Source organism: Lactuca saligna, chromosome 9, assembly GCF_052625555.1.
Source record: "Lactuca saligna cultivar CGN05327 chromosome 9, ASM5262555v1, whole genome shotgun sequence".
In the NCBI taxonomy this organism is placed as follows: domain Eukaryota; kingdom Viridiplantae; phylum Streptophyta; class Magnoliopsida; order Asterales; family Asteraceae; genus Lactuca; species Lactuca saligna.
In genome coordinates this window covers 40,406,609-40,429,487 of record NC_136425.1, presented here as the reverse complement: position 1 = coordinate 40,429,487, position 22,879 = coordinate 40,406,609, and the positions used below count along the sequence as shown (strand labels likewise).

General features: G+C 36.1%; 2 protein-coding genes across 2 annotated transcripts; both read left to right on the top strand.

Annotated features, from left to right (window-relative positions):
* Positions 1-12,609: 12,609 nt before the first annotated feature.
* Positions 12,610-14,161, top strand: LOC145014327 (uncharacterized). Its single transcript, XM_078972710.1, has 2 exons — positions 12,610-13,197; positions 13,908-14,161. Exons 1-2 carry the CDS (start codon positions 12,611-12,613, stop codon positions 13,990-13,992), a joined length of 672 nt encoding a protein of 223 aa, XP_078828836.1. The 5' UTR covers position 12,610; the 3' UTR covers positions 13,993-14,161.
* A 1,025-nt stretch (positions 14,162-15,186) lies between these two features.
* Positions 15,187-17,120, top strand: LOC145015985 (probably inactive leucine-rich repeat receptor-like protein kinase At5g48380). Its single transcript, XM_078974438.1, has 2 exons — positions 15,187-15,927; positions 16,013-17,120. The coding sequence occupies exons 1-2, from the start codon at positions 15,295-15,297 to the stop codon at positions 16,940-16,942; spliced, it is 1,563 nt and encodes a 520-aa protein (XP_078830564.1). The 5' UTR covers positions 15,187-15,294; the 3' UTR covers positions 16,943-17,120.
* The last annotated feature ends 5,759 nt before the right edge of the window (positions 17,121-22,879 follow it).

Genomic DNA, 22,879 nt, shown 5'->3' with positions numbered 1-22,879 from the left:
CCCATTTTCATAATGTTATTACAAAAAGGTTTTCAATACAATTATTATCAGAGTCTTCCCAGAACCATAACATAAAACATAAACATGAGGAGCGGTACGATCACGCCTTTGCCTTACCACGGTCTCCTGAAGAACCTTAAAAACATTAAACCACAACTGTAAGCCCGAAAGCTTAGTGAGATACCCCCAAAATACCAACTACATATACCATACACACATATCATGCTATATCATAACAAATCACAGAACAACCATGCATATCGGGTCTACTGTGTGACTGGTCCGCCGTATCGGGCCTTCAGTCCACCTGGTCCACCCTCCGAGTCTAGTTATGTCCCTTGAGTCTACAATGTGGTTGGTTCGCCCGCACCGGGCCTTCAACCCACATGGTCCACTCTCTAAGTCTGCAGTATGACTGGTCCGCCCACATCGGGCCTTCAGTCGACCTGGTCCACTTTCCGAGCCTCGACACGTCTGGTCCGCCCTCGTGGGGCCTACAGCCTATCCGGACTGCTCGCTGGGCCTTCAGAATAACCGATCCGCCCTGGGTATGTTGGCCTACATCATAAAGCAGGTCCCGCCTCAACCCAACCCCAGGCAAACAACCATGTGCACATAAACATACAATCATATAACAATTCACATTCAATCAAACCGATCTAGCTGATCACGCATCATAACATACTCTAAACAGGATACCGACCTATCAAGTCACTAGCATATACCATCCTAATACCCGGATGCAAACATAACAAGGCAACAACATAACAACGATACCCGGATTACAATCTGATAAAGGGTCGGCCTTGGTGCCTTAGACCCTGTTGATATAGTGAGGATAACTCACCTCGCGATTGCCGAAACTCTGAACTCAAGAAGCAGATTCCCGAATCACCGACTCACCGAAAATCCCGAACTAGCCATCATAACAAAATAATCATTAGGCCAAGTATACATCCACTTATTGGGCCAAGGCCAAAGTCCAAATGTTCTACAAAGCCCAATATTGGCCCAATTTACTAAATTGGGCCCTCCTCACCAAATGGGCCTAGATCTAAGGTCCATAATACTAATTGGGTCCAAAATACTCTATCCATAATTTCCAGTCATGGCCCATAAATCCAACAGCCCAATAACAACCCAAACTATAAGGCCCAAATTGAAAATGCCATTGAGGGGGTACGCTGGGCGTACCCTTCTTGGTACGCTGGGCGTACAACGATGTTCGCAAAATGGGATCGGGGCACTGGCCCGCTACGCTGGGCGTACTCATAGGTTACGCGGGGCGTAACCTCACTGCTCAACTTTATCACATAACATCTTAATGGCTTAAGCTCTTAAGCCCAAACTTCAGATCCTTAAGCCAAATATGCCTAGGATCCATAAAGTCTCGAACTTTATCACCTGGGATGTCCATAAAGCTCTTAATCCAAAGTATTAATCCATTAAGACCTACTTATCTCACACATGGAACAACCACAACCCTTGGGACTTCATTTTTCTCACTCAAGACCTCTCCTAAGGTCTGAAAGGACAATTAATCTTGACCAACTCGAAACATGCAACAAGATGAGGACTTTTGGGACAAGAATGGTGTCAAAGCTTCACAATACATAGATCTACACAATATGAATGTCAAGCAAGAAGCTTTATACCTCAAATAGGCTCCAAAGGATGATGTCTTTCCAGATCTATAGGCTCTAATCGTTCCTCTCCTTCTTTGAAAACTTCTCCTTTCTTCTTCTAGCTTCTCTTTTGCTAAAATAAGCTTTCCAAGACCAAACACACCCAACAATGGAGGTGGGATGGCTATCTAGGGTTCCTGAGGTTAAGAGAGTGCTTATGGAGGCTAAGGAGGAAGCCTTTATGTTATTTATATAGTGGTTGCCTTAAAATTAGGGTTTTGGAGATTCTGAGAGTACGTTGGGCGTACTCAACCATGCACCCGTGATTCATTCCCCCACTACGTTGGGCGAACGTTCAGCTTACTCTGGGTGTACCCAGCATGATCCTTTTTTTTTTCATGCATGGTCTTCCCTTTCCACATTTCCCATTAAGTGCTATAATCGATATTATCTTCGAAATGCCGTAACTCCCCTACTCTAAACCTGCTCCCGATAAACTTTACATTCCCACGAGGGTGGCGAGAAGCCCTATGCTTCTATCAACACACACACCAATCCAAACTTTCTTGGATAAAACCCATTTCCCACAAAAGGACCAAAATTACCCTTCCTCTTAAATCTCAGGGAATCATAATTAAATACTTTAAGAACGGGGCATTACAATTCTCCCCCACTTAAATTAGGCTTCGTCCTCGAAGCCTGCGGCTACTCAACTCCCGAACTGCCCCCACAATGCACCACCTAGCATTCACCGGACCAGGTTCCTCAAGACACGACCATCGAAACCCGAAACCCAACTTTCCCTTTCTTGCTGACAGGATGACACATGCTTCAGCCTCATAGCAACTCCCACGAGTTCTCCACCACAATCTCATAACCACACTGAACTGGCCCTAGCATCCTCGGTTTGGGAAAACCTGATACACAGATTCCATCCCTGTATTCCTTTTGAGCCTCAGCAACCATCCAACCCGGATGTGATTCTAATCATAACTCTGCACTACTGCTTTCACTTCCGTGAACTTACACTCCCTCTCAGGGCTACATTCCCTTCCTTTCCCTTACCAAGGAAACCTACATGGCTACCGTGACACTTCCACAAGTGCCACGGTGATCACTCAAAACTACATCGTGCTATTATAGCATAACCGCTATCCTATGCACCACATATACTCTGGATTCGATCGCGAAGACTCTCAAGTCCATGCTCGACCTCCCATCATGATCAATACCCGGGGCCAGACCTTCCAACGCTAACATATCGCGATATACTCAATCCATTTCCTCGCACCGATCTAATGACACATGTAGAGTCTTCAGCATGACTGGACCGCCTTACCAGGACTTCGGCCAAACTGGACCACTCTCTGAACCTTCAGCACACCTGGACCGCCCTCCAGGGCCTTCAGTCTAGCTGGACCGTTCTTCGAGCCTTCGGCCTGACTGGTACGCCTACCGGCCTTTAGTCTATCTAGATCGCTCGATTAGCATTCAACATTCCGAATTACTCCTTCAGGAGGCTACTCCCATGCATACTGTTCTAGCCCTATAGGGGTTCCGAACTCTACCTCCATCCTACATACTCAGTCCCGGCCGGATCCCAGGCCTTCCACAATCAATCACCCTTGGTCTGTATCCCGCCCCGCACGCCTGCCATTCACTCATACTAGCCTATGCTTTTGGCTGACCGAAACACTGCTGAGTCCCATGCAGCTAAACGACCTCTCATTATAACATCCCAAGTTCAGGAGTGCAAGTTCAAGGTTCAAAGTGGAAATTTGGAAGGGAAACTCGGTGAGTCCATGGGTGGACTCGGCGAGCAGGGTCGTGACTCAGGTCGCGTGTTAAGTGGCCAACTCGGCGAGTCCAAGGCTGGACTCGGCGAGTAGGTGCTGAGTGAAGAAAACCCTAATTTCGGGGGATGACCCCTATACAAAGGATTGGTCTGGTGGCTTATAAACTCCAACTACCGCCTAAACTCAGCAAAGTGCACCCTTTCAGTCATGTGTCCAATCTAAAGAAAGGCCTACTTGAAAAAACTCTCATTGTCCCGTTTGGTGAGATTCTAGTAACTGAACACCATCATTTCATCGAGGAACCAGTTAAAATAAAGTACAAGGAAGTAAAGCGAATAAAGCAAAGCCGTATTTCCATCTTGGAGGTCCGATGAAGTACCAAGTAAGGAATAGAGTTCACCTGAGAACGCGGAGACCAAATGATAAAAAAGTACACGCATCTTTTCCCTAGTTCTTGAAAGGATACTCTAGAACAAATTTCGGGACGAAATTTCCTCTAACAGGGGGATGATGTTACAACTAGCAAATTTGGGTTTGAGGTTGGTGACTCTTGTTCAAACAATCCCTCTATGTAACCATATTTCATTAGGCTATTGAAGCCCAAAATTACAATTTTATTTAAGTTTATACGTATATACATTGCAAATCAAGCTGAAACAGCCTCGTACAAGCCCAACAACTTGATCCAATAGCTAAGTCCAATCCATTTTGGGTTTTGGTTCAAGAATTCTCGGCCTAACACCCTATTAGGCTGAGAACCTTTCTAATGGAGCAAATGAAACCCGAAGACCATTTGAGGAGCCCTTAAGGCCGAAAACCCTAAATGTTTCGGCTAGAGCATGTGTTAAACAAAAAAAAAGAAAAAAAAGAAAAAAAGGAATAAGGAAAGGGAAAAAGGGTGTGCCACCTCATGTTTGTCTCCCATACAACAAGGCCTTTTGACCCCCATGTATCCATGCATATCCTATCAAACTCTAGAAAAGTCAAACTTTTCCATCCCCCCTCTCTCTTATTCTCGGCCTAGACACCACACACACACACACACCAAACTTTCCTCTCAAACTCACTTCACTCTCAAGCTTCTTTTATCCCTATTCTCTCTCAAAATTTTCATGTGTGGCTGTGCCATTTGCAAGGATTCTTCTTCAGAAACTCTTAACCATGGTAAGAACTTCATGTAACCTTTGTAATCCTATACATTTTTATGATAACAACTTCTTGTTTACACACTTTTGTTGTATGTTAAGCTCTTAGAAACACCAAATTTTCGACAATAACTCCAAGACAAGGCTAGGCTCGAAAATTTTCCTTCTTCTTCTTCTACCACTCGAAATCTTCAAGGTGACCTTCATACCCCCATTTTTTTCGTGTTTTTCATACTTTTCCGGGGGGGGGGGGGGGGGGAGGATACAAGTCAAATCTCGTTTAACCATTGGATAATTTCTTGTACCTAAGTGTTATGTGTTTAACCTTTGGTTAATAGCACACATCTTAGTTGTGTGTTGAAAATAGAATTAGAACTTGTGCAAAAAGGTTTTATCTTATGTTTATTCATAAAAATCGTAGGAAATGTGTTTGTTAACATATATATATATATATATATATATATATATATATATATATATATATATATATATATATATATAGTTAAGATCAAATAAGAAGGAAATTTTTGGTAGGAAGGTAAGAAGTTTGTTTTCTACATATTTTTTTCGCGAACAAACAAAATGAATCATTAGATGATTCATTTGAAAGATGATTCACAAGAAAAAATTCTCAAAAAACATCTCGATGATTCATTTATATAATGATTTTGTTGTTATTCACTAAAATTGTCCTAAAAGTGGATTTTTTCTTAATTTATTTAAAAATGAATCATATAGATGTTTTTTTGAGAATTTTTTCTTGTGAATCATCTAGTGATTCATTTTTTTTTATTCGTCAAAAAAATATGTAGAAAAAAAACTTCTTACCTTCCTACCAAATTGTTTTTTACCGGATCTATATCATATATATATATATATATATATATATATATATATATATATATATATATATATATATATATATATATATATATAGCGTGAAAACATATGGTTGTAGGTTGTACATTAAAAAATAGCTAAAATGTGAGTGTTGGGCTCAAGCATGTTAACTCTTGGAACATATGCATTTTTAAACATTTATACTTACACAAATATTGGAATATAATAAATTTCAAGGTTTATATATGCATTTTTGTGAAAATCGTGACATGCTAGAGTGATAACAAAATAGTATATTTTGTGTTACAAAACTCTTAAACTAAATTTTGGTGTGTTGAACAAACTACAAAACTTGATTATTTTACTAAAAAAAAATTTTATTAGTAAAATAGTTGTAATATGTTGCCACCATTTTAATGATTTAAAAACTTAGATGATTATGCTATTTACACAACAAATATTACAAGTAGACAAGTTCATTAATGATTATTTATAAAAATTGTTATAAATAATTTAACCAAAACGGTATGTAAAACATGATTATACGGCAGAAAAATTTGCGTGTCATAATCGGTCCATCATAAATTTGCGTGTCATGATTATAAGTTGTATGTCATAAAGCTGTAAAACGCGTGTCATAAAAATTCCATCATAAATATACAATAGTAATGTCGTTTTTATCATGCAACGAGTGGAGTCAAAGTTCGCGTAAATACGTTAATACTCTTGTGAGAAGTTTTCTTTGCCGTACCTACTTAGCGTACACCGTAAGTCCTGTGTTATAACCAGAGTCTCATGGAGGGAGAGGGAGAGCGAGACCGTTGTGTATAGATCTATACGCGATTGATAACCCTACACCTCAGCTGTTCGCTATAGTTACACTAGTGTGTGTCTAGGGTGACAAAGCCCCCCTGGATGTGATGCTTGAAGAACGTCTTATTCAGGGATATCAGTCATATTAGCATGGTTATAAAAACTCACATAGGGATTAACATACTATTTCGGTTTACGGGAAGCTTACACTTCAATAGTTTTCTAAAAGATATAACTACATGCTATTGTTCAGTACAACAACTCTAATACTTTTTTGATCTTAGGGTTTAAGACTATAGTTTTTCATACATCAGAAAATATTGGATTTTATGGAAACACACTCCTTACAATTCAAACAAAGGAAAACAAAGGACATGCATACATATATTCACGGTTTTGGAATGAGACTTACAAACCATTTTAATAGAAAATATCAGATTTTCTGAAAGTACTACGAGAACTATTCTAAACAAGTGCAAAACCATTTTTATACAAAAATGTTTATGAACTCACTAACTTTTTAGTTGATGCTTTTCAAAACGACTTGTATTCTCAGGGATCCAGTAACAGGTAATCAGCTCTGCGATGAGATTAAATGGTGTAACCTTATGAAATTTTACTTTTTGTTACTTTTGTGTAACTGATGAACAAGTACATTATGTAAACAATGTAAGTATGTATTTTCAATGTATGTCACTTGTAATGGTATGTTTCATTCATATTCACTTGTTATGGTACTATACAATGACATCATCCGCCCCAGATGTTTTCGTCGTCCTGGTTCGGGGGTGTGACATTTTTGGCAATGGTGATAATTTTCCCATTTCTCATATTGGTCGTTCACATATCTCAAATGGTCCTTGGTTGGAGCACTCCAGTATTTAACGATCACTAAACCATATATCTCCTATGTTGTCAATCAAGCTAGTAAGTTTCTACATGCACCCACCAACTCTCATTTTCAGGCAGTTAAACGCATCCTCTGATATGTCAAAGGCACAATCTATTTTGGTCTTACTTTTCGCAAGTCTTAATCCAACTATATTCTTGGTTATTTGGATGCTGACTAGGCTAGATGTATTGAAACAAGAGGGTCTACTTATGGTTACTCTATTTTCCTTGGTGGAAAATTGGTCTACTGGAGTGCCAAGAAGCAACCAACTGTATCTCGCTACAACTGTGAATCCGAATATAGAGCTATGGCTAATACTGTTGTAGAAATCGTATGGATTACTCACCTTTTACAAGAACTACATGCCCTACCATCTGACCGGCCAACACTTCTATGCGACAACAAAAGTGCACTCTTTATGACTCAAAATCCTGTTGCTCATAAACGTGCCAAGCATATCGATTTGGATTACCATTTTGTTCGTGAACTTGTTGCTCCCGATAAACTTTATACCAAGTTCATTCCTACCAAGCTCCAAGTGCCATACATTTTCACTAAGAGCCTTCCAAGACCTCAATTTGAACATTTTCGCTCAATGCTTCGCCTTGGTCCACCACCGTTCGCTTGAGGGGGGATATTAGATAAACGATTCTATGTAATTTTGTATAAACATTGTATTTATCTTTGTATATTAAAGGAGATCAGATCCATTCCATGTAAATATAATTGATCATTGCTCAACAAGGGCAGAGATCATTTGATAAGTTTATAATATGATCAAGTATATACATGATATGATAATGATCCAAGAATAGACTTTGGATTAAATCATATATTGGCTTCTACAACATGGTTAATATCATCACACCTTAGAAGTAACATGCGAAGTTTCACGCTGTCAATAAAAGTATTCATAGTTTTTTTTTTTTTTTTTTTTTTTTTTTTTTTTTTTTTTTTTTAATTTATTTATTATTTTTTTTATGAAAGAAATCGTTAAAATTTTATTAAAAAAACTAAAAACTTGTTGAACAAATACAAATGTATATTTTAAAGATGTTTGTACACGTGAAAGAACATGCTCAATCAATTATAATTACACATTAACACATCAAATGCTAACTCTTGCTAGACGTGCACAAAAAAACCGGTTCACGATCCTAACCAGTGTCCGAATCGAAAATCGATTCACCCCTGAACCGGTCCAAGAAGTAGGGCTGACCCCGAGATCTTGGAGACACTATGCAATTTAATAGATAATAGGCCCTACAAAAATTAGCAAGAAATCAGAAAAATAACTTCTGGTTTTCGTCACTTCAAAGCAGCATGAAAGAGTAAAATGTAAAAAGAAAATATAAATCAAATTAGAAACTTATCAGAAATCAAATCACTGAAATCAGAAATTCATCAGGTTGGATTATAGTCCCTGGTCATAGAGTCAAAAAGAATGAAAGAAAAAAGAAATCGATTTACATCAGAGAACTTGATCAGAAACGAAATAGAAACGGATGTGCTCATACAAAACTTATCAAAAACTTATTAGAAACGAAAAAAAACAGAACTTGATTTGCTTGTACCTTCAAAGCTCGGAAATCGATTTACTCAATGACTTTTTTGTTCTTTCTGATTTCTGATTTTCGAAATTGATGTGCTCATGCGCTTCAGTTCTTGTTCCTCTGAATCTGATTTTCAAAACTTATTTATTGTTCCTTCAGAATTTGAAATAAAAAAATTAAATAGAAGAAAAAGAAGTAAGGAACCAATAAAAAAACGGAAATACCTTAATCAGTTAACCCTACTTTCTCCTTCTGGTTTTGAAACTACAAATCCATAACATTATAATCCGATTTTCAAGAAGAGAGAAGTGAAGAATGCATTTTCTGATTCCTGTGAAAGATTATAGGATCGTTTATAACTTTGTTTCAGAATTTTGTGAAGAAAGTTGAAAGAAGCAAGATTGCTTAGAGCCTCTGAAATCATTGATATTAAGCAAATAATATCATTGCGGATTTAATTCCCATGTGTAAGAAGAAATCGAAACGTTTTTTTCCTATTTTCCCGAAATTTCCTCTTTTTCCCACTCCTTCTTGCGTGATGACTGTTGACTGAATACTTATGTGTCATTCAATTAACCTAATGTGTTTATGTGTTTTGGGCGAATTGAACATAGGGTAACAAAAATGCTATATAAATTTCAGGCCCTCTGATTTTTTTGTGCCCTGCTCAGATGTACCTTGTAAACATGCCATGGGCCGACCTTGCCAAGAAGAATCGAACCGACGCACGAACAGAACTGACGGTTTAAACCAATTTGTGATTATTACAATCAGGATCGGTTTAGAACCGGTTTTGTCTGAACCAGTCTGATGAACTGGTTTTTCAACAACTAGAAAATGCCTGTTTTTTTTTTGTCCTATTCTAATGTCTATATAACCGTTTGTGGCTGTTACATGCTCGGTTTTTGGTCCTTTTTGGCCATATTTACCATTCCTTGATAGTATAAATAGGTATTAGATGTTGAGGCTTAACCAAGCCTCTAAAAATCTCTCTTTGATAAAAAAAAAATACTCTTAAGTTAAACAATGGATTTGGCTTCCGTTGGTGTTGGAGATTAATCAAACAATGTTACCGTTCTAGTATAAAAGAAATGTGGTGCTTTTGTCAATGAAGAAGGGAATCCGACTCTTTGGGGCAATTTTGATTTGTGTCTAATGTCGAGCGGTCCAAGAAAAATGCGATGCAAGAAATGTGGTGTTTTTTTGAATGAAGATGAGAATTCGACATTGAAAACTCATCTGCCGAAGAGATGCCAATGGTGAAATTTGGGCTGGAGCATAATCAAACAGCAGTGGCGAAAGATACTACATTGTGGAATTACGAAGCTGATAAAATTCATGATAGGATGGTGAAGTTCGTGATTCAAGAATGCTTGTCTTTTGACCACTTTAACAACAAACGATTGACTTCACTCATCTAAAATACTCTCCAACTGCGATATTGCCATGCGATTCGTACTTCCCTAAGACACGATTGTATTGAAATGTGGAAACTTGCAAAAAATGAAATGATCTTAGGATTTGAAGCTTTAGAAACCAGTGTAAATTTAACTTATGATGTTTGGACGATTTCTCACGGTTTGTAGTGAACCGGTTTAATTCAAACCAAACCGGTTTGTATATGTGCGGATTATTTTGGTTGTGAACCGGTTTAGGAGTGAACCGGTTTTGACTTCATTAACCGGAACCGAACTAGTTTGAAAAAAAACCCGGTTTGTGCACCTCTAACTCTTGCTACCGATTCTTTCTTTACACACATCAACTTTTCAATCTTAATAAATCAGTGACCATATTACAATTTGTATCATAAAAAAATAGTTTGGGTATCCTATTATTTAAAAAAGTATTTCAAACTTATTTATTAAAAACAAAAAAAGACGTATGGACAATACTGTGTGACTGGGTCTTGTATGGAAAAAAAGGGAGTTGCGTTTTCTACTTTGTCAAGTCTCTCATCTTAGACGACTTTGAAAGAGAAAGACTTGGGGTCAAGTCACTCATATTGGAGTGTCCTTTGGGTTAACCTCATATTTTATATACATAAATTTTAAACAATGATATATAATTCTTTTTATTTTAGTTGTTTTAAAAGTATAGAAAGTTTTGTTATATATATATATATATATATATATATATATATATATATATATATATATATATATATATATATATATATATATCTTTACTATCTTATAAAAGAAATCTAACTATTTCTAAAAATAGATTGATTATAATAATATTATTTTTTTAAGACGTCCAAATGATGAAGCTGATAGTACAAGTAACCATTAATAAAATAATATTAAATTTTAACCACATTTTGAATTCAAATATTTATCATCAAATCTCCTTATATTTCTCAACAATTTGATATGGTTCCCTCAAATCCCGGATTCATTCAAATTTTGAACCCTTTTAGATATCCTTAAATTTAGCATGTTGATTCAAATATCCCTCCAATCGCATATACCTCTTTGTTCCCTCCTCTGCTATAAAGCCCACCGTCCAGGAACAAAAAATGACTTCATCTCCCAAATAACACCATAGTTTGATTATTTTGTCTTCGACATGTACTTTCTTTTGTAAAATAACATTTTTGTAGAGGAAACATATCACCGAAAGAATTTACACGCCCCGCCGCTTTGCGCGGGTACACTGCTAGTATATATATATATATATATATATATATATATATATATATATATATATATTAAGGTTAATTTACGACCATGCTAATTTTGTAAGACGGTGAGACAAAATCTAAAAATAATTTTAAAATACAAAATATAAGTAAAAATCCAAAAAAAAAAATTTAATTATTATTTTCGGAACTTTATTTAACTAAAAAAAATAAAAAAATAAAAAAAATTACCATTTGTTTTTGAAAAATATGTGAAATATTCTAATAGAATATTACACTGTACATATTCTAATATGATTTTTAGAATATTTAGAATATTCTACTAGATTTGCTAGATATATTGAATATTCTAAATATTCTACTAAAATATGTAAAAAAAATGTTTTTTTTGTATCTATTTTTTATTTTTTTTGGTATTTTTTTTTGGAAAATATATATTTCGAAAATAATATTAGAAATTTTTTTTTTGAAAATTTTCAATTATTTTGCATTTTAAAAATGTTAATGTTTTATCTAATAAATTAGTGGCTAAGATTTCGTCTCACGGTCTCACAAAATTAAGTCGTCTCACATTCGTTAGTAGTTATTATTTAAAAATTAAATTGATTGTGATTCATAAGTTTTTAAGATACTCGAACGTTATTCAATGTTTTACTAGTGTATATATGAAGTCAGAAATTGTAATACTTTTTATATTTAATTTTTATCTATGATTTTTTTTGAACGACAAATAAATATAAATCTCATCTAGGACCTTCTAATTAGTAGTTAAATTAGAGCATCCATGTTAACTACTTATTCATGTATTTGTACTTTTTGCATGTCAAGAATTACTTTATTTAAGAACTCATGATCTTTTTATGTGGTTTTTGTTTCCATTTTGATAGAACATTTAGATTCATTAAAAGTGAAGTGTTTTTATTAATGTACAAGTTTTTAGTCTTTAACTAAAAATAATCAATTAAGAATCACATGGTTCAAGATTAAATTTTTTATTTTAATCCAAAAGCTACATATTTTTCATGTTCTACGCCATTTTACACATTTAGAAAGTTTAGAGCTAGTTTTCCAACATTTTTACAAAACTACAGCTTCAAAAATTTAACAAACATACCCTAAATATCAACCTTTTATTTGTTTGATGTGTTTTATTGTTTTTCATCCATTAGGAAAAACAGAATTAATATCATTTAATTATAATAAATTTAAAATCTCAAATATTTTTTTATTAAAATACACGAAAATAATATAATGTCCCCCCTATAAGTAGCCATCTCCTCAACACAAACTCATAGCATATCTAACATGTCGCCTTCTTTCAACCAAAACTCCATTGCACCAAAAACCCCAACAGATTTTACATTTTGCAACATCCCGAAAACAAATTATTATGAGAACAAAATCCCTTTTGGCTTTTCAGCACCCCTTTATTCCAAAAACGTTTTTTCTGATTCCATATATCAACCATATTCCACAACTGTGATGACAGAAGGAAGAAAAGAACTCATGGAACTGATGCCAGAATCATTTCACGAGTTGTCCCTAAAAGATATAGTGATGAAAGATTCAGATCAATCAAAAAAACTGGAAACACTGAAAGAGATAACTGATCACACGAAGCTTGATCTAAAGAGAAAGAAGAAAGGCACGAAAAATCGGCCAATTTCAAGGAGTGTGAGTCTTGATACCGGAGTTTACATTCTTAAGATGTTTGTCCCGAGTTCATTGGGCTCCAAGAAACACAACGTATCTCGGAGTAAATCCATGGATGGTTTAATGAAGCATTCTGTTGATGTTCGAAAACGTAGAACTTGGCTTTTTGTTGGAAGCACCAAAATTAGCAGCGGATTATGCAACAATAATAGCTCTTGTACCACAGCCAATAAAAACCGGTATGTATTTCAAAAAAACATATGTGCTTTTAAAAATGGTAAATCGCACCTTGAACCTGTCCAAGGTGGGCAATAAATCTAGAATCCTAGTAATATTTTGGACGTATTAGTGTTTTGAAACCATGGATGTATGGAATTTTATACCTCAACGAGTAGGCTAGCTCCCAAGACTAACATATCTGCTTTTAGTAAATTATCGGAAACTAGCAAGTATCAACGTTATTGTAGAAGAAAAAAACTTGGTCCGGAAAAAAGATCACGTATTTCACTTAAACATAAGCCGAGTTTGCCATGGAAATCTCACTAATTAACTTCTTTAGTCTTTCTAACAAAACCGAGACTAAATGCTTGTCGAAGTTTTATCCAAGCTTGTGCTTAATATTTTGAGATTTTGTTTTCTTTTCTTCTTCTAAGTCATGATATTTGGTCTTTTGGTCTTATTTATTAATCTATCGGATTCAGATTTACGCGAAATGTTTTCTTACATGGTGTAAACAAACTTGAGTTTTTTTTTTCTTTACTTTGTGAGTATTTCTCCTCAAAAGTAATAGCACATGTATAACTCGAGACCAAGTTTTATTATGATCTATTTTTGGATTTCAATAATCTCTCTTCCAAAATTATGATTGAAAATATGAAGAAGAATTCATTTACTTTGCTATTTTCTCCTATTACTTTTCTGTAATTATGGTTTTCTTTTGTTCATGAAGGTATGGTGATGGGATGTTGAAGCCTAGTAATGGATGCTTGTTCAGAAGTAAACCAACAAATCAAAGGGGTTGCATCTTCTTTTGATTCAAGAGGCAAAATTAGGAATCCATGTTCTAAAACTTGTGATTAATGGGAGAATATCCGTTTTTTTTTCTTATTCTTTTTATATCTTTATTTAGGAGCTAAGCTCTTTTTTTTTCTATGGGTCTTGAAATTAATAAAAACATTCTCCATTTAGGACTTTTTTGAACAATTCTTTGTTCTTATTTCTGTAATCAAGCTTAAAGAGTTTTCTCCTCATAAACTTGGAAAATTCGCTCCTGATTAATATGTGATATTTCCTCTTAATAATTTGATCCATCCACATAAGATTCTTTACAACTATCGTACAAGTTAGTAAAACATTAATTTCAAATGAATGAATCAATATATTAAGTGAAACTATGATGTTGTGGATATTTAGATGACACTAAAACTGTTCTCTATTTTCATTGGATCCAGGATTTGACTCAACCAATAAGAATCAAGTGTTAATATAAAATAAGGCCACATTTCATGTGGAGATTCATGCACATAACAAAAATAAAGAGGAAAGATGATTACACACATTAAGAATTATCAAAGGATTTGGTTTGACCATAATCCAAGTTTCAACCAATCAGAAGAAATCATGTGAGGAATACAAAAGCTAGTAAATGTTAATGAATACAAAGTTCTCTATAAAACGGATACAAAATTATCTGCTTAAACATAATCTTATAAGATATATATATATATATATATATATATATATATATATATATATATATATATATATATATGTTGTTTATTTATATATAACTACTATCACTTTTTTTTTTTAATCCAAAAAACTTCAGTTTATTAGTTTCTAATTAGAATTAACATTTAGCACAGAGGCTTTAAAAGTCCAAATTGAGGGGTTCGGTTGGGGTCATCATCTTCAATATCCCAACCCTTAATTTATAGACTTCATTGACTTGGACTAAAACAACATTTTTCAATTACCCCATTTTTCTTAGAAGTGGTTCCCACAGAAGACTTAACCCACACCACACATTTTCTATACCTTATATGACTTGAAGGTATTCACTGTGTCATCATGGACTAATGATGAAAAGAAACGGTATTCCTAGTTTGTGCTTGCGAGTGATAATATTCATACTAGCTTGTTTTTCTTCAAGTAATGCCGTTGAATCAGACATCAACTGCCTAAGATCTATCAAGGAATCGCTGGAAGACCCTTTACGTTCTCTTTCTTCCTGGAATTTTAGCAACGATACTGAAGGTTTCATCTGCGACGCCTTTGTTGGTGTCGACTGCTGGCACCCTGATGAGAGTAAGGTTCTGAATCTTCAGCTATCAGACATGGGACTTAGAGGACCATTTCCAATGGGCATAAGAAACTGTAAAAGCTTGACGGGATTAGATCTTTCTAACAACTACCTCTCGGGACCCATTCCTTCTAATATTGCACAACTTTTAGGGTTCATCAGCATTCTCGATCTCTCCAACAACAGTCTCTCAGGTCCAATTCCGCCTACAATTGGCAACTGTAGTTACATCAATGTTCTGAGGCTTGACAATAACAATCTAACAGGCCAAATCCCTCCAGAACTGTCTTCACTTAAGCGCATCAAAGAATTTAGTGTCGCTAACAATAACTTGTCAGGACACTTACCCATGTTTGACGATGCTACCAGACAAAACTACGAAAACAATAAAGGACTTTGTGGAGGTCCATTGAAATCCTGCAAGGACGAAGACCATGATGATATATATTTTTTCGATCATCATTTCTTTTCAGGGTTTACGGCTGGAATATCTCTTTCTACATTTTTAAGTATGTTGTTTATGTTCTTATACTGGAGAAGACCAAGTAAAAGAACCATGAGTTACTATCATCTTTTGATCAAAAACATAATAAGAAGAAAGCATCACCAGATTCCAACAAACCCCACAATCCTATTTGAAGAAGAACTTAACAGCATGGAAATGAAGGTAAAGTCCTCTCTCTCCCTCTCTCTCCATCAAGAAAGTAGGAAGATAAATACGCATAAGTAATTAATATTCGTTTAACACACAGGTAACTGCCATGGAAAAGTTCATCCGCAGACTAAGTTTGATGGAAATTCAAACGGCCACTAATGAATTTGACAATAAAAACGTAATTGACCAAGGAGACATGGGACTCATGTACAAGGCTGTGTTTCCAAATGCTTTGCTGCTTGTAGTCAAGAGGCTCCATAGGTTTGAGAGCTTTGAGAAAGAGTTCTTATCAGAAATAGAAATTATAGGAAGATTGCGTCACACGAACTTAGTACCACTGTTAGGTTTTTGCTTTGAAATGGAAAAGAAATTTCTGGTATACAGGTACATGTGTAATGGAAGCCTCCATCAATGGCTACATGGTAGACAAGAAGCAGAAGCTAAGAAAATGGGATGGAGTTTAAGGTTAAAGATTGCAGTAGGGATAGCACGAGGGCTTGCATGGCTGCATCACAACAATGTCCTCCGCGTAGCCCATCTCCGAATCACCTCAAAATGTATCTTATTAGATGAAAATTTTGAGCCCAGGATATCAAATTTTGGCAACGCCATAATCTTGATGAATTGTAGTGGCACCCCTTTGAGTGTTTGCAATTTTGTGGTTCTAGATTCTAGTCTATTCAAGGAGGATGTTTCTAGCTTTGGTATTTTGTTGCTTGAGTTGGTTACTGGTAGAGAACCAGCTATATGTAGGAAACTATCTACATGGATATTCAACTCCCTGACAGATCATGTGTGCAGTAGGGACTTCAATCTGATTGATGAATGCTTAATGGGACAAGGATTCGATGAGGAAATATATGAAACGCTTAAAATAGTAGAAAAGTGTATTCATCCACCTAGGCATGAGGCATCAAGCATGCTACAAGTGTATCTAGCAATTCGTGACATTGGCGCATCAAGATCTAGAAGCGAAATTTCAGTTTATTCATTTAATAATGTAGAAAATAAGGAGGGAGATGTGTAGCATCACTCTTTTACAATTCAAATGCTTGTTCGTAAAAATGAGTTGAATTATGTACCCACCACAAACACATACATTATATTGTGTGATCTTCTCCTATCGTCATCTATCTTCACTCTAGATGTTCGATCAAACCCCAATTGTGTAAAATCCTCCTTGTCTGTTATGTTCAAATAAGCAAAAATTCTCGGTTACTTTTCACAAGTAATTATGCATCTACACAGAAAATATTTAACAACCGAACAAATACCAAGGCCGCACTACAAGGGAAAAGGCCTTTACCGGCGACGCTATTACCGGCGATAGGGGCTTTTAGCGGTGACTTTCTCTAAAGTCGCCGCTAAAGGTCTGTATCGCCGATAATAACGTCGCCGCTAAAGAGTGATTTTCTTGTAGTGCCGGTGGACAACCATCATTCCTTTTTACTCAACATCAACAACCCCTCAACATTTGACACCCTTTCGCTTTGGAGGGCATACTACCATCACACCTTTCACCAACTTATTTTTTTAATATATATATATATATATATATATATATATATATATATATATATATATATTTCATAATTTTTAGACATTTATATAGTTTTAAGAAGCTCGTCTGCATTACACGACCCGTGTAACCCAAAATAAGGTCACATTTTAACCAAATTATCTAGTTAATATGGTAATAAATATCATTTTATTCAAACATATACATAGATGTCTTGTGGTTCAGCTGTCCTAGGTGTCATTTCTATAAAAGGCGAGCATGAGTCGGTTTTGACCTACAATCGAACCCAAACCGACAAACTTCGTTTTCAAAATTTTAAACCCAAACCCAAACCCAAACTTATAGGTTCCGTTTCTCGGTTTTCAGTTTTTCCCGGTTCTATTTTGGGTTGAAACTCATTCTAACAAATTTATAGGTTTTAGGATTATTTCCTAGTCTAGGTGGCCACGGGCACACCACCCCGACGTTTTGTGGTCTTCTGTGTTCTTCCATGTTCGTGGTCAATTGTGGTGCACACAGCGAAGAGCAACGACCAATAGGGAAAGAGGAGGAACATTGCATGCGACGGATTCTGCACTTTAGAGGGGAAGAGATAATCAAAATTTTCAGAAATTTCCAGTTTCAATCCCTAGATTTTCGCATATTAACAAAACTTACCCCATTTTTTATTTTATTTTTGAAATAAAAAAAAAATGATGTGGAGTGGAATGGTAGTGGTAGTAGTGGATATGATAATTAGTGGTGATGATGTTACACCACTAGTATAGTGGTTAATAATGAGTATAATAGATAGTTTAACAATGAAACAACTCAAGGCACCAAGGCCTTAACCATAAGCTAAATTGCTTTTTGTACTTATATATATATATATATATATATATATATATATATATATATATATATATATATATATATATATATATAAATACTAATCAACAATTTAGTTTTATAGGTTTTATAATATACAAATTATACGATCCTTAAAGCATAAATTGTTGTTTACTTTTCAAACCTATATGTAGAGCTGACAAAAATCGATCCAACCCATAAACCCAACCCAAAATTAACAGGTTGGGTTAAGATTTTCAATCCATTTAGGTTAAATGGGTTAACCCGTCTAGCCCATTAATTAAATAGGTTGGATTGGGTAAAAATTATCAATCCGTTTTCAGCCCACCAATCCATTTTACTTTAATATATATTTAATTTAATAATTATTTAAATATTACCTTGTATTAATCTAAGTATTAATTTATAAATTAAAATGTTATATTGTTATTTATTTTTTAAAAAATACAAATCCTAATTCGTATTTTTTTTCTTTGCGTCAACAACATTAGTCACTCTTCAAAATTATTTTGAAATTACGTATCTTTACTATTTTAAAGTATATTTTCAAAGTATAAGTTTGAAACTATTTTAAGTATATTTAAGTTTGAAAGTATTTTAAGTGGGATAATCTTTAGTTAATTTATTTAATTTAGTTATTTAAGTATATATTTAATTTAACCCAATCCATTTGAACAATTTCTTTTTATTTGTGAACAGAGAGACTCAACTTCTATTATACTTTCCAAGTATATTTAAGTTTAGAACTATTTTAAGTGGGGTAATCTTTAGTTAATTTATTCACTTTTTTATTTTAAATGGATTAACCCATGTTTAACCCATTTATTTAATAGGTTAGGTTAAAAATTACATAAATAAGGTAACCAGGTGACAACTTATTTATCTAAAAAGTTGGGTTGGGTTGTAAATATCTACCCATTTTAATAAAAAGGTTGGCTTGGATTGAAATATTCAACCTAATTAATAAATGGATTGAACTCGAACCCAACCTAAATCGACCCATTACCATCTTCAACTATATGCTAATAATTACGTTGTTGTAATTTGGTTTTATAAGTCAAAAGGACAACGTCTCTCATCTCACGTTTGTTTAAAATAAAAAAGAAAATTTTCAGCCCTACCCCTTTCACGGGGGATTTTGGCATATTAACTTCTACTGTTAATGTAACGTCCGGTTCATGATATGTATTTTAAGTTATAATTTATTCATTTTTGTTTGGAAACTCGACGAGTTGGAGGCCTCAAGGTCGTCGAGTATGGATGGAAATTGGACGCGGGATGGGAAGCCTACTCGATGAGTTGATAGCCTGAACTCGACGAGTAGGACTAGCAGAATGAAACCCTAATTTTCAGGGTTTTGCACCTTATTTACACACCTTAACCTCCAAAGGTTGGCCTCATTTACAACCTCCACCATCCTAAACCCTAGCCACAAAACCCTAATCCACTTTTGGAGAGTTTGAGCCATTTTTGTGCATTCTTTGTGATTTTGAAGCTTGTGAAAGAAGGATAAGCTTGGGGATTCGAGAAGAAACTAGTAGATCCTGAACTTAGGCTTCATTTCTGTCTTATTTGAGGAGTTTGAGCGGGGTTGATTTCAGAACCGAGGACAGTTCAACTACTCTATAGCAGTTGAGGTGAGTTACCTTCCAGTAGAAGTGGGTCTAAGACACCAATATCGGCCCACTAGTAGGTGATTATAGTAGATATGATTGTATTTATGCTAATTATATGTATGCAAACTATCTGTTATGCTTTATGTGCTAGTATTCTATGATATTATGTGATAGTGTTAGGAGGGGTGGGACAGACCCCGTTACTGATCGAAAGGACCGAAGGGGTAGGCCAACACCCTAATATGTTAGGCAGTATGAGACTTATGTGTTTATGTACTAGAATAATATATGGTAGTAGTAGGGGGTGAAATAATCCTCGTTACCGGTCGAAAGGACCAAAGGGGTAGGCCAGCACCCTGATATGCTAGGCAGTTACCGGTTGTAAGAGACCGAAGGGGTAGGCCAGCATGCTGATATGCTAGGTAGTTACCGGTTGAAAGAAACCGAAGGGGTAGGCCAACACCCATATATGCTAGGAAGTATGTTATTGTATGATATGTGGTATGATGGGGGGAACTCACTAAGCATCGTGCTTACGGTTTACAGTTTTGGTTTCGGGTACTTCTTCTTCGAGAAGAAAGAAGTCGACATGATTGTAGCACATCACATTATGTTTTCCGTACATGGGATCTTTGGGATTACACTCTGATATTGTTTTATGATGACATGTTTTGATTACTGATACACTGGTTTTGACATGGGATGATTATATGGATGTTTTTCTACGATTGGTTTTATAATAACTTAATTAAAAATGATTTTTTAGCCTTAATTCTTGGGGTGTTACAAGTTGGTATAAGAGCCTTGGTTTGATGGATTTGGATACACCTTCGGGGGTGTATGGACTAAAATAGAGGGTTTGAGAAATTTTTACAATGAAAAAATCTATTCTAAGAATTAAAATTAAAATGTTTTGAGAAAGAGCAAGGAGTGTGATGAGTGCAATTGGCCGAGCTCAAGTAAAATTTCCCCAAGATACCCGTGCATGTTTGTTATGATATATGATATAATTATGAGAATTTCATGCTAGATTAAGGCTAATAATCTAGGAAGGATGCCTTATATAGATACTATATGTATAGGAACTGCATGCTAGATTAGGGCTAAGGATCTAGGACGATGCCTTATATGTCTGTTGTATGTGCTTATCGAACAACATACTAGTACTGACTAGTCAGTGATATGATGGCTTGTATAGGATATGCTTGATTTGGTTACTCAATGTTCAAATGATGCTTACTTTGTGCTTTTAGGAGTTCGAGTTATTTTTTACTAACTAGTGAACGAATACGTTAAGTTACATATTGCGAGGGCTAAATAGTTTCAGAAGGTTAGGTCTAGCCCTATTGCACAACTCTTGTTTGAGTCCAACCGTTGTAGGGTAGGATCTCTTATTCGAAGAATTATCCGGTCTTAATAATATGTAATGGTATTCGCACGCTAGTTAGGGAGATATAACATAGACTTCTTATGCAGCTGATTACAGAGAGTAGGTTGGATATTACCCTAGGGTAAGCCTAGGATGAGATTAGCACAGAAATCAATAGTAGTAGAAGCGACTTTGTGAAGTCAAGGAAATCCTTAGCAAAGTACCGATAAATGTGGAAGGTAGTATGGACCCGTACTACTGAAAGTAGAGGATCCGTAGTCGAGTTAAGGAGGGCTAAGAAAGAACTAGGGAACTTGTAGTGTGTGTGAGACCTCTAGAGGTTATGTATGACCCTAATGATTGGTGTTTTGTTTCAGAATGGTGTTGATATGTCACAGAGCAGGAGGTTCATGGTCTAGGTCTAGGTAAGGTTTAGGTTTGGGTTTGGGTTCCGAGCCAGTCGATGATGGATTGTGAGTGTTCATTGCATCCGAGATTACGAGAGGCATCCTTGAGGCACCCCCGATGATTTTCTGGTTGATCAAGGAAGGTATCATTGAGCTGATGGAGGATCGCCTTTGGACATTCAGGAGTGACATGGCATCTGGCCAGACAAGGACTCGGACATTGTCCTTCAAGGATTTCAGGGGATATGGTGCCCCAGACTTCAGCGAGGTGAAAGACCCCATTATGGCTAAGAGATGGATTGCAGACATCAAGTCTGCATAGTTGACGAGCTTCTTCCCTGAGGGGTCGAAGGTCAGGTATGCTGCTGGGTGTTTGAGGGAAAAAGCTAGAGACTGGTGGGAGGAAGTCAGTAATATGTTGGAAACCCCATTTGTTGAGGCTATTACCTGGTCGGAGAGTTCTTGGATATAAGACAGACTACTGAGTTACTGGCGGAGATTACCGCCAAGTTCAGGGAGAGGGCCTTACAGGTGCCTCAGTACGCGGGTGATGAGGAGATGAAGAAAACCTGGTACCATGACATGTTGAGAGTTGACATTCAGAAACATGTCAGCTACTCAGCATGCCTGATTTTGGATGACATGATAGCTAGGCAGAGAGAGAGGAAGATTGATATAGAGCACATCAGGAAGAGGACGACGGAGACTGGGCAGACGAATGGGGTTTCTGGGAAGAAACCCAACGGACTCGACTCGAGGTCGAAGGGTTAGTAAGGCTGGAGCCTCTGTGGGAAATGCGGAAAGACGCACGAGGGAGTTTGCAGATCAGGGGCATCAGGCTGCTATAAGTGCGGCAAGCTTGGACACTTTGGCAGGGATTGTACTGCCCCTACCCCCACCATACAGACATCAGACCAGTTTTGCTTCCATTGCAATTAGAAGGGCCATAAAAAGGCCTACTTCCCTAAATTGACATCAGGAGCGCCAGTAGTAGCCCCAGCTCTAGCAACCACGAATGGCCGACAGGGAAAGACAGATGCTCCAGTGGTGAGGATCTGAGCTTTCCAGTTGATTGTCGAGGAGGCGCATGCCATACCAGATATGGTGACATATATGTTTCTTCTCCGTATCTTTTATTATATGTCAATTTTGATATTTATGTTTCATGTTTCATGTATTCTGTTAGAATCGTTCCATGTGAACG